The sequence below is a fragment of the Coccidioides posadasii genome, chromosome 5 (assembly GCF_018416015.2).
Source record: "Coccidioides posadasii str. Silveira chromosome 5, complete sequence".
Taxonomy (NCBI): domain Eukaryota; kingdom Fungi; phylum Ascomycota; class Eurotiomycetes; order Onygenales; family Onygenaceae; genus Coccidioides; species Coccidioides posadasii.
Genome location: NC_089411.1, coordinates 653,173 through 666,532, shown reverse-complemented (window position 1 = coordinate 666,532; position 13,360 = coordinate 653,173). Strand labels below are relative to the sequence as shown.

The following is a 13,360-nucleotide window of genomic DNA, read 5'->3' as shown; positions in this document are numbered from 1 at the left end:
TCTTTGCCGGAATACCTGCAAGATCCTCCAAAATCCCCCATTCGCATTCGCCCTGGACTAACAGCCCTGTGAGAGTAGGATGTCTACTCTTCACCTTTAGGCTTCGTAGCCTTACAAGGAAAAATAAAAGGTCAGAGTCACTGCTACGCGTGCTTGACGATAGACCCATTGTACCTACAGGGCCGAAGGCCCGGTGTCTGGGTCGAGAGCTTTCGTTGTTCATTCCCAGCACCCAAACCGACAAGGCCGGATGCAGGCTCTTACACTCAGTCCACAAAGGCCATCGCACAGGCTAGTTCAAGGAAACATGGGCAAGGGTACAAGAAAAGACCCTCAGGGGTACGAAATGCTTTCGGCCTGTTTGCATGGTAAACGAGAACGAGGCCTTAAGAGTCCGGAAAAGCGTGGACAGAACACGAGGTATCTCAAGGGGTAAAGCACTTATGCCATGCAACGTAAATCGCAGATTTGTCTAAGATCTATGTGAGCAAGCGAGTCTAGCATGATGTGAAAGTTAAAAAAAGAGTGTCTTGTTGGAACCAGAACCTCCAGCATGGGTCTAACAGCGCACAATGGGTAGTCATCCGAAGCCCTTAGTCTTTAGCAACTGCAGGGAAAACATTTTGAAAAGATAGAACTCGGAAACCAAAGGAAGCAAGAAAAAGGAAATCAGAAACGAGAAACAGGACCTAACACTTGAAGGGAACACTCCCAAAATAAGACGAACAATGCTAGGCCCAAATCCACACCCGAACACCGAGCCGATTTAAGACACCGAGACATTAGGCCGCTTCCGCCGCATGGATCTTTTCGGCTTCATCGGCATTGAGCTCACCCTTCCCTTCGCCATCCCTGTTCTCCTTCTTCTCACCCTCCAGCTTCGCAATCACCATCTCTTCCACGACCTTCATCCCCGCCTCTTCACCCTTCTTGCCTCCTTCCTCCTCACCGGCAACACGTTGATCAAGCACCAGCTTCGTCTGACCTAGAGCATAAATTTGTTCCTCGATTGTACCTTTCGTGACGAGTCTCACGACCTCAACCTCTCTCGTCTGGCCCACACGGTGGGCCCGATTCTCCGCTTGGATATCATCCTGCGGATTGAAGCTCGAGTCAAAGATAATAACCTTATTAGCGCAAGCTAGGTTGATTCCGGCACCGCCTGCCTTTGTCGAGAGCATGAATACGGGGACATCAACTTGTTCGTAGAACGCATCGAGGATTGACTGCCGGTCTTCGACAGAGGTGGTGCCGTCCAGGCGGAAAAATCGGATCTCCAAAGTCTCTAGAACTTGCTCCAGGATGTCCACGACCATCGTGAACTGCGAGAATATCAAAATTCGGTCTCCATTCTCCGTATATTGCTTGAGCAGTTCGCACAGCTTCTCAACTTTACCAGAGTTCATCCACTCGTCGTTCTTCAGAGCGAATTTACCCAAAGAATCGGAGTTGTTTGCGCACAAAGTATGACACTCGAAATCGTTATATGGTATTAACTCTTCATAGATCGCATCCGGATCCGACATCGCCCACTTTGGATCCTTTAAGCAAGCCTTTGAGATCCGACTTAGTGTCTTGTCATCGTAGTGACGACGATAAAACAACGGGTGAATCGCAGCCTGTCGCAATTTCATAAGAATATTTGTTGATTTGTTTCCAACCTTCTTGCCAGCTGCACGTTCAGCAATGATACGACGAACTGTTTCCGTCTCGTTTTGGTAAATCTCTTGCTGCGCATCATTCATTGTGCAATATTCAACCCGAGTAATTTTAGGCGGCAAATCAATCACTTGATGTTTCTTGCGGCGAAGGACAAAAGGAGTAAGCATGGACTTTGCTCTTGCGATTCGCTGTGCTGATAGTAGAGCGGAATGGGTGTCAATCGTTTTGGCTTTTGCGCTGAAAATATATTCAAGATCATCTTTCCGTTCCTTGAACACATGAGGTAGAATGAATCCCAATAGGGAAGCCAGCTCCTGGAGATTGTTTTGCAGTGGAGTTCCTGTGAGAAGGAGGCGAAACTGCGCAGGAATGCGAATAAGTTTGTTGTAAAGCTGGGATTTGCTGCTCTTCAGCATATGTCCTTCATCGTACACACAAGCGCAGAAATCCATTGAAGCGAGAAACCCTGCGTCAACCTTGGCTTTGGCAATGGTGTATGTAGTGATGACAACATTGATATTATCACGGTTTGTTTCGATTTCATCGCGGATAAATGCTCGTTCCTTTAGACCGGCGTAGTATGGCATGACATTCAGCTTTGGACAAAAGACTGAAAATTCGCGAAGCCAATTCTCCAGAGTAGATGATGGGACAACAACAAGATGAGGACCGTTGACACCCTTTTCGAAAAGATGAGCGAGGAAAGCGATGACCTGACAAGTTTTCCCCAAGCCCATGTCATCAGCAAGAATGCAGCTTAGTTTCTGTTCGAAAAGCAGGCTTAGCCAATTGATCCCCACGATCTGATAATCCTTCATTTTAATGTTCTCGCTCATGATGGAAGGCTGTCCAATGAACTTCTTCTCGCCTGATTCACTGCTTTGACTGGAAGGAGTGCCAACGCCGGAATCGTGAGAAGAACGCGGTTTGTCCAAGGAAACCAACTCCAACTCTCCCGCTGTCTTAGCACCGAAGATATCGACGCCCCATTTTTTCATCTCATCAGCAATGGGTTTGCCCAAAGCTTCGCATTGCTTGACAAGTGCATCAACGGCTTCATAGCCAGTCCACATGTCGATACACTTGTCAACGACTTTGTCGCCCAGCGGCTTCTTCGGCTTCCGACTTTTCGTTACTTTGGGCTGAGCTTCTTCAACGGAAATTTTGCGCACTTGATCCAGAGAGGTGAACGGACGTTTGGACATAAAATGGGTAGTAAGATCAGGAGTAAGTTCGGCAATATCGGCAAGGTCATCTGCAGAGCAGGTGTTGAAGAATTTTAAGACCTTGTCTTGAAGCGAGCCGTCGTCCTCCGATTCCTCGGGAGCGGAATCTGATGAATCGGACTCCACAAGAGATAACGCAGAAGACTCTGATTGAGAGGGAGAACGGTTCCTTCTACCTCTAATGAGCCGCCCGGGTTTCTTAGTAACCCCAGCATTAGTCGGTCGAATAGGAGAAGAAATAGGAGAAATTTGACGAGACCTAGTTCCTCTAATCAATCGACGGCGTGACTGGGCAGGTTCAGCATTGTTTGGCTTTTGACCCATTCGCTGACCAGCCGCCCACTTATCTTGGATACGAGTTCTTGCTTTGATCTGCTGTTTGGCGGGGACAGCTGCTGGGGCACGTTTGTGGTCGAGACTAAGCTCATCTTCAGAGGTAATAATGTTAGGAGCAGAATCTTCCAATTTCCCCATATAATCCACTGCGTCTTCATAATTTCCTTTTTTCTCAAGCAACGCATCTAAGCATGTTTGGATGGACTTGTTTGGAAAAACGTTGCGAATCCGTTCGACCTTGATTCGAATATTGAAATCTTCTATGTCCGCAAGCTTGAGGGCGTTAGGAACAGGCGATCCGGGGTGGCTTCGCGGTCGTTTCGCTGAAGGACCTTGAGGGGCACTGGTATCTGCCTGTCGCTTGACGGGGGGTGTGTTCGTGGCGCTTGGGTTGTAGAATGCCGCAGCGGTGATCTCTTTGAACTTTGCCGAGCTGCTTGCAGCCACGGGTGATTCAGCCACACGTGCTTTCTCAAGGGTTTTAGAGGCTTTAATGAAAGTAGAGGGCTTGATATCAGTCGCTCCGAGGTGTTCGTCATCATCTGAGGAGCCACCGCGGTAGGTAGGTCCATCGTCCTCCAAATCAATCACGGGTGTTCTTTTCACCGGGGCCGCCATGGCTGGAGGGCGAAAACGAGTACCACTGGGTGCGATGGAGGTAGATAGTGTTCCGGGTTTAGGGTAGCGAGTAGAGGTAGACGGAGCCAGGGGGGAAGAGGTAGCAACTTGGACGACGGGAGGATTGCGAAGTGGAGAACTTTGTGGAGAGGTTGCACGGTCGATTAATTGTGTGGGTTGAGTCATTCTTTGAGTGTACAATGGGGCTTGTGTGGGTATTGTGGACGATTGTGTTGCTGGCGCTTGGAGGTGTGGATAGAGCGGGACGGTCGCAATAGTTTCATCTTCGGAACAATCCGATTCTGGAGGTATTGACTCGCCAGCAAGGGCGCCCTTGCGAATGGGAGTATCAAGAATGCGGTCTACCATGGTGAATAGAGTTCCGCTTTGGGCAGTAGATTCAGCAGTTAGGGAGATGGGAGGACACAATCATCCGCAGAACATTTGGGTATCAAATACTCTGTACATAATATGGAATAAAAAAAAGACCATTGAAAAGTGTGAATGGAAGCAGATCTGACAAAGCTCAGGTCTGCACTGCCTGAGGGTCACTGGACAGTGCACCTGTCCTTGCTGAGCAGGGATGAGGTGAGGTTGAAGTCAGACTGACTGCAGCGGAAAAGATACGGCTGGTGCTGCTCTCCACAATTTTCACGTTCTGCACGGCCGCCGCTTCTGCCGCTGCTCTGCGGTGAGTGGCGCGTGGAAATGGAGCCGCAGACGCGCCGCCACCAAAACACGCGGTCACGTGGTATTAAAGTGGTCTCTTTTTTTTTTTTTCATTCAAAAGGCATTGATTGGGCTTGACGCAGAGGAAGAGTCCCAGTCACCACTGGTAACAGTAGTATTGGGATGAAAGATGATATCCAGAGTATTGATTCACACTTTGTTGTTACTGATGGCTGCACAATGTCAATTGAAAAAAAAAAAATAAAAAAAGAAAAAGGAAAAAAGAGGTAGCTAGGCTAGCTATGGAGTCACTACGTCTGCATTCACGTGCTACATATCCATTCTCAGCTGAACATACTCTGTAGATAGTACTGTATGTATTGTAGCGGCAGTAGGCAGTGGACTCCGCAAAGTCTTCTAGGATCTAACATTCATTCATACGGAGTTGTGGGCTTCTAAATATCTATGTGCTTGTAATCCTGGCTCTCTAGTGATGGCGATCTGCCCCGATTCCTTGTAGCTGTGCTGACAGCAGCCTTGAGATGTCAGGCACCTATAATTTCAATGCAGCTATAAGAAGACGAGCTACATGTAACTGCTACATATCGTCAATTGGATCTGAGCGCGGGCTGTCCGCCGGGATAATGACCACGATGGTGATACCCCTGTTCGTGATGCCATTCGATGGGTGATGTTTCTGGATCTAGCGCCGAGAGCTGGGGCCCAAGCAGCGCCTAGACCCAATGAAGCTAGCGACACCCGCGGCGCCCAGGCCCGCCCGGATGGAGCTTCCAAGATCCCCCAACTTCTAGGCTCCACCAGCACCAACAGTTAGTTCCAACGCCAGCAACTCGTCGCGACGGTAAACGAAAATACCACCTTGTTGAGAAAAAAAATTCCCCGAACACCTTTCCACCCTCCCTTCTCTCCAAGTTAACAACCAGATCTTTAGAATAACAAACCTGCCAAATCACCCCGATCCCATCCAAGCCGCCCAGCAATCCAAAGCAATCGCATAGCAAAAGAAACAACAGCGAAAAATGGCAACCCGCCGCAACCCCACCAAAGAATCCATCACCACCTCTCCTCCTCCCGACCAGCAACCGCGACAGCCTGGCGAACTAGAGCACCGCGAGGCGATCCAACTCCGCGACCTCCCCGGCTACCCTCAGTAACGTTCTCCTCTTCCCTTTCAAGACAAAGATTCCCACGCTTCCCTCTAACTGACCCGCCCCTTCAGACAAGTCCTCTGGAAACTCATTATCTATTCCGTCGCCGTCCTTGTCCTCCCTCTCTCCGCCTATTTCTACAGCGTCAATTATGTCTTTGATGGGAACACAACCTACGCCGGTGCCACGGCCGCGATCACGGCCAATCTCATCTTGTTCTCGTATATCGTTGTCGCGATGAGGGAGGATAAGGGGGATCAAGAGCAACTGCGGGAGCAGCAACAATTACGGGGAAACAAGGAAGAGACGAAGAAGATGAAGTGAACCGAAGATACGAGATGCCATTTTTTATATCTCTGTCTTTCCTCTTTTTTTTTTTTCTTTTTTTTTTTTTTGCTGTGTAATATTGCAGAGTATGTACTTGATCATGGGAATGGATGGAATGGGCGCGTATATTTTTTTGGAATAATTGACGGTCTGTTGCATTCTTGGTGTCTCTTTGATAACTTTCGAGTGTAACTTGAACGTGAGCTCTTGATAGCTAAGGAATTGAGATATTTGAATCGCAAGGGAAAATTGACAAACCCCATGTCCAATGTTTGTTAGTCTCATAGTACAATCTTCATTAGCAAATAGGTACATTCTCATGCGTCAAAAGCCGTATAACCATCTCCCTCGCAAACGATCCCAGATAGCTCAAGTCTCAAATGCCGCCGATGCACCAATGTGTTTTGAAACGAGTAACTTTTTAAAAGATACCCTTGGAAAGCAAATTCAACGAATTCATAACCCCCCCTAATTGTCGTTTCCCCCGAAAAGCAAAACAACGCAGAAGAAGAAAAAAAAAAAAAGAAAATGTACATAGTCATCGTGAAATCCAGCTCTCCAAACCCCAAACCCAGGCCATTCCGGACGCAAAATGAAAGGCATCAACATAGATATGTAAAAGGAATTGAGTGGCAATTATCCCATATTCTCAAGAAGGCATAAACATCAGGAAAGAGAACACAAAAAAAAAATAAAGACACAAAGAAAGGCAAAAAAGGATCACATCGGAGAATAACTCAGAAAAATTCGAATACCCATTCTTTCGCTATTTCCCCGAATCCACCCACCCGAGCAATAGCATTTGATCAGATTCATCACGCATCAAGTAGGAAAAGAAAAGAAATCGTATCTCGTGAGATTAAAAAAGCAGTTGATAATCTTCAGCCCAAAGTTAAGATGGCAACAACCTCTGTCAAGATCTTGGTTACCTCACATTTAGCCCTTGCTAAGTCGTTTGAACCAGCTCTTCCGCTTCTCGGTCGATATCTTTGCTTTCTGCATGAAAGAGTCTTTGCGAGCAGGTTCGACGGTGACTTGGGTTGTCTGCTTTGGCGGAGGTGCAGGGGCGAGTGCTTCGCTGGCATAACCATCTCTCTGCGTAACCCCATTCGTGTGGTTTGCACTAGATGATCCGTTGCTCAAAGATTGGAAAGGTGGCTGCGAGTTATTCAACTGGGGATCAGTGCCGAATCCTGTAAATCCGTAAGCTTCTCCAATTTGTGCCTCGATTTTCTTCTGTTGCTGCTGCTGTTGTAACTGCTGTTGGAGGTGCTGTAGCTGCGGTGGTTGCGATGGCTGCTGTTGATATGGTTGCTGCTGCAGGCCGTCTCTAGAGCTACTCAGGGAACTCGGGTCGGTAGACTGAGCTAAATGGTCCATGGAATGGTTTCCGGAGCCGGAGGCAGATCCACTATCGTACGACTGATATTGACCTTGCTGCTGTACGTAACCGTTTTGTGGGGGTCCCCATTGGTCGTTGTGCGGGCGTCCCGCGTGACGTGGGCGGCGAGGCTGGGCGTCATGGTAGCTATTGTACTGGTTATGGCCAGAGTCACCGTATGCATCGACATAACTATCCCGTCTTGACTGAAAACCGCGAGTGTTATAGTGATTGTTTTGGTCGCTGTAGCCGCGTGTTGGGAGTGTAAGATTGCCGCGAGGATCTGTGACGGCATTCAAGTTAATTTAGGACACACAGGCGATGTCGAAACCGCCTCCAGCAGCAGCAAACATACCTCCGAAATAGCTAGTTGGGCGACTCTGACCATTCACACTGTCATCTGTAGGGACGTTAGTACCCTGTATTCTTCCCCAATTCATCGTCATATTACCTCTGGCGTAAGAGAGTCTACGGCTGTTGTAAGTTCCGTCGATTGCCGCCTCAAAGGCCCGGATGGTATCAAGAGGACGCTCGAAGCGATGGCGCGTAGGATTCGAAAGGTCAGGATCCGCTAGAATCACAAAGAAAAAGAAGTCTCACGTCAGCAGCCCTATCTCGGCAGAAACCCATATCTCTCGCCATACACGCGTAGAGCACACTCACTGATGACGTTGCCAAATCGATCTTTATGCTGGATACCACGCAGAGACTCCAAGTTCGACTTCTCCAATGCAATCGCCGCTGGCCGCGCGTTAGCATCATATACCAATGAGATACGGAAAGAAAAAAAGATAAAAAATAAAAAATAATAAAAAAGAAGAAGGCAAGAAGAAGAAAAGTGCTTCTCGACATACATGGCTGAGCTTCACTGATTGCGCGAGTGGGATCGGCATGAGTATGGATTCTATTTGCTTCTTTCTCCCTGTGACTCTCGATCAGGGTAACTTTAGGCTTAGAGTCACGGCTCTTATGCGTCTTGGAGCTCTTTTCCGATTTGTTGCTGGTAAAGCTCATCATACGATTATGCCTGGTAGCTCGGTCCGGGGGTGCAGCCATGGTTGATGGGCGCAAGGGCGAAAGATGGGAATGAAGATGATGAGTTTACAAAGTTGATATGGCCAACAACAAAAAGAATGTTTGTGGATGGAACCAAGAGGAAGAAACCGAATGAATGATGAAACAAGTGAAAATGTTATCCTTGGTGAAAGCTGTGAAAAAGAGTTCACAACTCCAGCAACGAGCGAGCGTGCGGCAAAGAATGATGCGAAGACAAGCCGCAGGCAGGATCAAGCCGCAAGTGACCACAACCGGGGGAAATCAGCCCAATGTGTGGTTATCTGGATGTGATAGGATGAGCGGTAGCGCCGGCATGGTACTGTGTGGCATCTGTCTCAGATATCGGATGGAGAGGGAGGGGGCTCCAAACTTGGCCGATACTAGGAACCAGTCGGGGAAGAACCAGACGTCAAAAAAGTCAGATAACTAGCTAAGAGGCCCAGGGGCAAACAGAGAGGTTGCTGTTGGTCAGCAATTCTGGAAACATCAAACTGAACCAGAATTGGGTCAATTGCATGGTTATGTGCGACATTTTATATTATTTCTTGTTGACCAGCACACATGGCTGGGTGTATGCGTGTATGTGTGGAGGTTGGCGATGAAAGAGACGATCCCCAGCCCACGGATAAGCACAATCAGCGACCAAAAAATCAGGCCAGCATCCCTGGAACACGTAAGCGGCGGACTTGACAGCTTCGACACAGGTTGCGAGCGCCCGCCAAAAATTGGCAGCGCTGCCAGGTCCAGGGCGTCGTCCGCTGTGGTTGGCCGCTGCACACACACAAACCAGCCAAACATGCCAGCCCGGAACCTGCCAAGGCCGAGGGTTGCCTCGCTGGGAGTCTGGAGCGTTACAGGCGCCGTACGGGTAGAAGACACCCCGACGCCCCTCCCCATAGGTGCTGTTCTAAAGGCATCCCCAGCGCCTATAAGGCCCCGACGCCCCCTCCTCCCCCCGCTGTCGGGGACCGCATCGACGTCACGTCCTCAGATTCCAGCCAAGCTTACGAGTACTAGCGTGCAGGAACGCCGATCGGTCGCCAAGTGAAGTTTCCGAGCGCATCCTGACCTCGACGAATGGTTCGAGCACATCAACCAGATCGTCTGCAGGCCGTTAATTGTGAGATCGCCGACGCATCCGCCGACTTTCACCGTGAGTACCTAACCTTCTCACTTAGCCACGTGTTTGGATGAGCGCGTACGGAACGGCAGATCTTGAGGTCTCGCGCATGCCCCAGTACGGAACCTACGGAGTACCTTCACAAAGTTGCGCAGCTTCTCCGCCGTGCACGTTCGCATTTCCCCTCTTTTAACTCTTATTTTTGATGATATTAGTGCTCTCGGTGGGGTGAGCAGGGCCCAGACTATCTCCAGGCGTGCAGAAGTGAAAATAAAACAGTGGGCTGGGAACCCAGGGTTCACCATCGAGCAATACCCGACTGACGAGTCGTCCCCCACCGTCCCGACGCCAAATGTTTGCAGCACACCTATCCGACCAGGACAGCGGAGGGAAAGATCGGCGATCGAACATATGGGTGTCCGAGTCCTGAAAAATCTCCGAAGCATGAAGTCCATAGCTACTCCGTACATTTTGCGTATACTCCGTACGCGCGTTACGGTGCCTGGCACATTACGTACAGCACCTGTGGATCTTGTCTACACCTGTTATCTATATTAATTCGCGCGTCCACTGCTATTGATTCAAATTGAGAGCGAAAATTTGCTTGTCAACGAGACTTATATCACGCGTAAAGTAGACGCACAGGACTTAGGTTTTTCAAAAGAGTGACATGTCAAATAGTGAAGGACGAAGGCACCTCACGCATCAACCTGACTCCGACAGCTTGTGTGACAGGTAGAGTTGGATATAGACCACAACATCGAAAGCAAATCAAATACTTTGATGTCCCTGCAAAACCGCAGGATGCTCATTTACCAGCCGTGAAAGTCCCGGATGAAGGCCTCCGGAAGGGTAGAAAATTGCATTAGCTGGAGTGGCTTCTTTGATTTCTTCAAATGTATTCGGTTTGTTCTTTTCTTTATTGACACGTGGATCTCGTCAAATTAAAAAAAAAGAAATGGAGTCTGGGTAAAGACCAGACCCGAAGGGGAAAGAGATAATAAAGCGGAGAAAGAGAGGAACAACAATCATAGCCAGAGGAAAATGCAATCACATCGGGCATTATGGTCCCGTTTGATTTCATTAAAACATCAACAAATAGACGGCGCCACCCATTTCCATCTAGGGGACTGACTCCTCGTCGATGCTTCTTAGCCCGGAGGAAGAGGGACAAGATAGAGACAAAACTGATACCCATATAAACCGGAAAAATTGCGAGCGTGGAAAAAAAATAAATCCCTATTTGGTCCTGACTTCAGACGGGTCGTGTCTCCTGATGCCGTTCTTTTTTGCGCTTTTTCTCAAACTATGTAGTCTGGTCCCTTTTTCGCCCCGCAGGTCTGTCTGCTCCACCCTAATCGGGACTGTGTCGATTCACCAAACAAACCCCTTTTCAACCACCCACACCTCCGCCCGGCAGCCGATCGATTTAGATGGAAGAAGGGTAGAGCATGACTCTGACGGAAGCACCGAAGGTCTTGGGGGGGAGATTGTGTCTGAACTGAGCACGGACAACGCCGGAGTTTCCTGGACATGGCTCTTAGTACCGAGGATGGAATATTGGATCAATCACGAATTAGTGGGCAGTGACGTACCGTGTGGCCGGGTGACCTTGCCCCAGATGACTCTGATCTTGGATCCCTGCACCTCACGCTTTGCCCGGTAGACGAATGCGACCTTCTTGCCCGCATAGAAGCTAACAAACGAAACAAATCTGTTTAGCAACCCAATCTTTCTTTCTTTAATCTGTTACAAAATGCGTGTGGATGTATTTACCTGGCAGCCTTGGAGTCATCAACACCCTCAAGCTTGATAAGGCTGGTGTTGGGGTTGGTGTTGCGCTTGCCGCGCTGGTAGCTCAGGTGCCGGCCCCTATTCAACGTCACCACCCGTCAGCACATGCTCTTCACATATATCCTCGCAATCCACATATCATTCGTGTCGTCTTCATTTCCTACACCCTAGCCGATCAACCCTTGAAAAAGGGAGCACGAAGGGTCGCTTACTTCACATATACTAGACACGCAGAAACAGAATATGTTAGCGCACAGATATCCAATTGAAAAAGAGGAAAGACTCCTCCGGAATGTATCTTTCCCAGTTCCAATCTCATCGCACACGATCCATCGGCGATATTCAATTGCATCCGCAAACCCCCATCACCACCAAAACACCCCAGCACGATCAAACAAGCGGGGAAAAGAAAATGTATCCAAAAGGGGCGCACTCACATCTGTGTCCGTGAGCGGAAGGCATCTTGACTGTCTTGTTTCCTCTGGCGCGCAAGGAACGAAACAACTGGCAGATCCGGGGAGGAGTGTATCCAGCAAGAGGCAAGTCTTTCTCACGCCTGCTGAATATTAATCCGTTCGAGGAGAACCGCGGGGAGGCGTGGTCGTTGGGTGAGAAGCAAAGGTCGTCGCTGCGTCGTTGAACGTCCAACACACAGTTCGGCGAAGGTCGAAATGCAGTTGTGGTGCTTTCGGTGCGGCACGCCTAAACCCAATTAGGAGATTAGCGAAGCCCTAATTATGTAATCAGAGCGTTGCCCACGGGACCCGCTGTATGATTGGCTGGACTTTGGGGTAACCGTTGTTTGCTCTGTTTGCATGCTACACTCGTTCGCTTCTATTTAAAGCTGCCCAAAACGTTACTTGTCCTGGTGTGTTTAAAACAGTGCTGGTGATGGAATACATTTGGCAGTCAATTGAGGCGCTGGTGGTCCTTTGCTTTACTGAACTTTGCTTTCTTTTTGATTTAGCAGACGCGGTCCTTGGCCATTTTCTGCTAATTTACTGAAGCAAAACGCAGTGGAGGTCTCATCTCCTCGTTCCGTTGCCTACCACTGAAGCAGGTGGCAGAGGCTTCAAGAGTAGAGAGGGTTTCATTTCGTCTTTAGGAACAATTTTTCTCTCATTTTCCTAGGCATGTCCAACTTAGCAGGCTGATACCTTGTCTCTATGTTACTCTCCCGGATCGCAAATTCTTTTGGGATGCGATGCTTTGTCCCTAGCAAACTTAGCCCCGTTTTGAAGGCCTTTGCCATTGTCGTCTGAGGCTGCACTTCTTGCTCACTCTCAAGCTTGGATATCACTCTGCTGCAGACCACCAGAGCAGCTCAGGGTTTATGAAAAAACCCCTTCCCATTTAACTCATCTTTTCTTTAGATATCTGGCGCATGATTCTCCTTCATTCCAGGCTCCTTTTCAGATAACGTCATCGCTAGCCCCCTCCCAACAAAAAAACCAGATTTCCCACATTCCAGGTTGCTGCCTGTTGTCATTACAAGGGCACCAGCTGAGCTTCAAGGAAAACCTCGCTGCGGAGGCCTACTACTACTACTACCACCACCACCACAGTTTGTTCCCTTTGCTAGAAGCCGCCGCTAGTAGTATTCTTCCTCGTCGTGACTCTGTACCATCCGGCCTCGACGAGCAGATATAACACCGGCGGACGGGGCTTCATACACACATCACAGAACACACAACCCCCCCTCTCTCGCTCAACCACGGCAGCTGGACCTGAATCAAACCACCGATCATCAACGGTCTACTGAACTATGTGTCGTGTCGCCTGGAACTCACGTCAGTCCTGAGATGCCACACACCGCTCCTCCTCGAGCAAAATTGGCCCATGAGTTAACTGCTTTGATAGTTCCATCGCTGCGGGTTGGAAATTGCGCGTCTTGGTACAAGTTCGGGGGGGCGCAAGTGTTGTCTTCGGGACTTCTGACGTGTGGCCTTGAATAGAGAGGGTTGCCAATATGTCGGCGGAAGCTTCGACATCCCGCACTCCG

At 49.1% G+C, this 13,360-nt stretch overlaps 4 protein-coding genes across 4 annotated transcripts; 1 reads left to right on the top strand and 3 right to left on the bottom strand.

Moving 5' to 3' along the window:
• Nucleotides 1-445: 445 nt before the first annotated feature.
• Nucleotides 446-4,211, bottom strand: D8B26_008188 (uncharacterized protein; the record flags this gene model as incomplete). The annotated part of the gene is made up of 1 exon (XM_003067969.2): nt 446-4,211. One exon carries the CDS (start codon nt 4,209-4,211, stop codon nt 783-785), a length of 3,429 nt encoding a protein of 1,142 aa, XP_003068015.2. The 3' UTR covers nt 446-782.
• Nucleotides 4,212-5,551: 1,340 nt separating this feature from the next.
• On the top strand, nt 5,552-6,004 carry VMA21 (vacuolar ATPase assembly integral membrane protein vma21; the record flags this gene model as incomplete). Its single annotated transcript, XM_003067968.2, has 2 exons — nt 5,552-5,682; nt 5,752-6,004. 2 exons carry the CDS (start codon nt 5,552-5,554, stop codon nt 6,002-6,004), a joined length of 384 nt encoding a protein of 127 aa, XP_003068014.1.
• Nucleotides 6,005-6,724: 720 nt separating this feature from the next.
• Nucleotides 6,725-8,900, bottom strand: D8B26_008186 (uncharacterized protein). The gene is made up of 5 exons (XM_066125778.1): nt 8,243-8,900; nt 8,052-8,129; nt 7,840-7,959; nt 7,744-7,788; nt 6,725-7,671 (listed from the first exon to the last, which is right to left on the bottom strand). Exons 1-5 carry the CDS (start codon nt 8,442-8,444, stop codon nt 6,944-6,946), a joined length of 1,173 nt encoding a protein of 390 aa, XP_065981862.1. The 5' UTR covers nt 8,445-8,900; the 3' UTR covers nt 6,725-6,943.
• Nucleotides 8,901-10,993: 2,093 nt separating this feature from the next.
• RPL33B (60S ribosomal protein L33B) lies at nt 10,994-12,036 on the bottom strand (the record flags this gene model as incomplete). The annotated part of the gene is made up of 5 exons (XM_066125777.1): nt 11,796-12,036; nt 11,571-11,580; nt 11,341-11,436; nt 11,160-11,260; nt 10,994-11,091 (listed from the first exon to the last, which is right to left on the bottom strand). Exons 1-5 carry the CDS (start codon nt 11,818-11,820, stop codon nt 10,994-10,996), a joined length of 330 nt encoding a protein of 109 aa, XP_065981861.1. The 5' UTR covers nt 11,821-12,036.
• Between the last annotated feature and the right edge of the window lie 1,324 nt (nt 12,037-13,360).

Bases quoted from the DNA above. Each gene is read 5' to 3' on its own strand.
- D8B26_008186 (XM_066125778.1), bottom strand. From the start codon at position 8,444: ATGGCTGCACCCCCGGACCGAGCTACCAGGCATAATCGTATGATGAGC. The intron at 8,130-8,242 runs GTATGTCGAGAA...ACGCGCGGCCAG, and splicing joins AATCAGTGAAGCTCAGCCAT to CGGCGATTGCATTGGAGAAG. The intron at 7,789-7,839 runs GTAATATGACGA...ACGTCCCTACAG, and splicing joins TAGACTCTCTTACGCCAGAG to ATGACAGTGTGAATGGTCAG.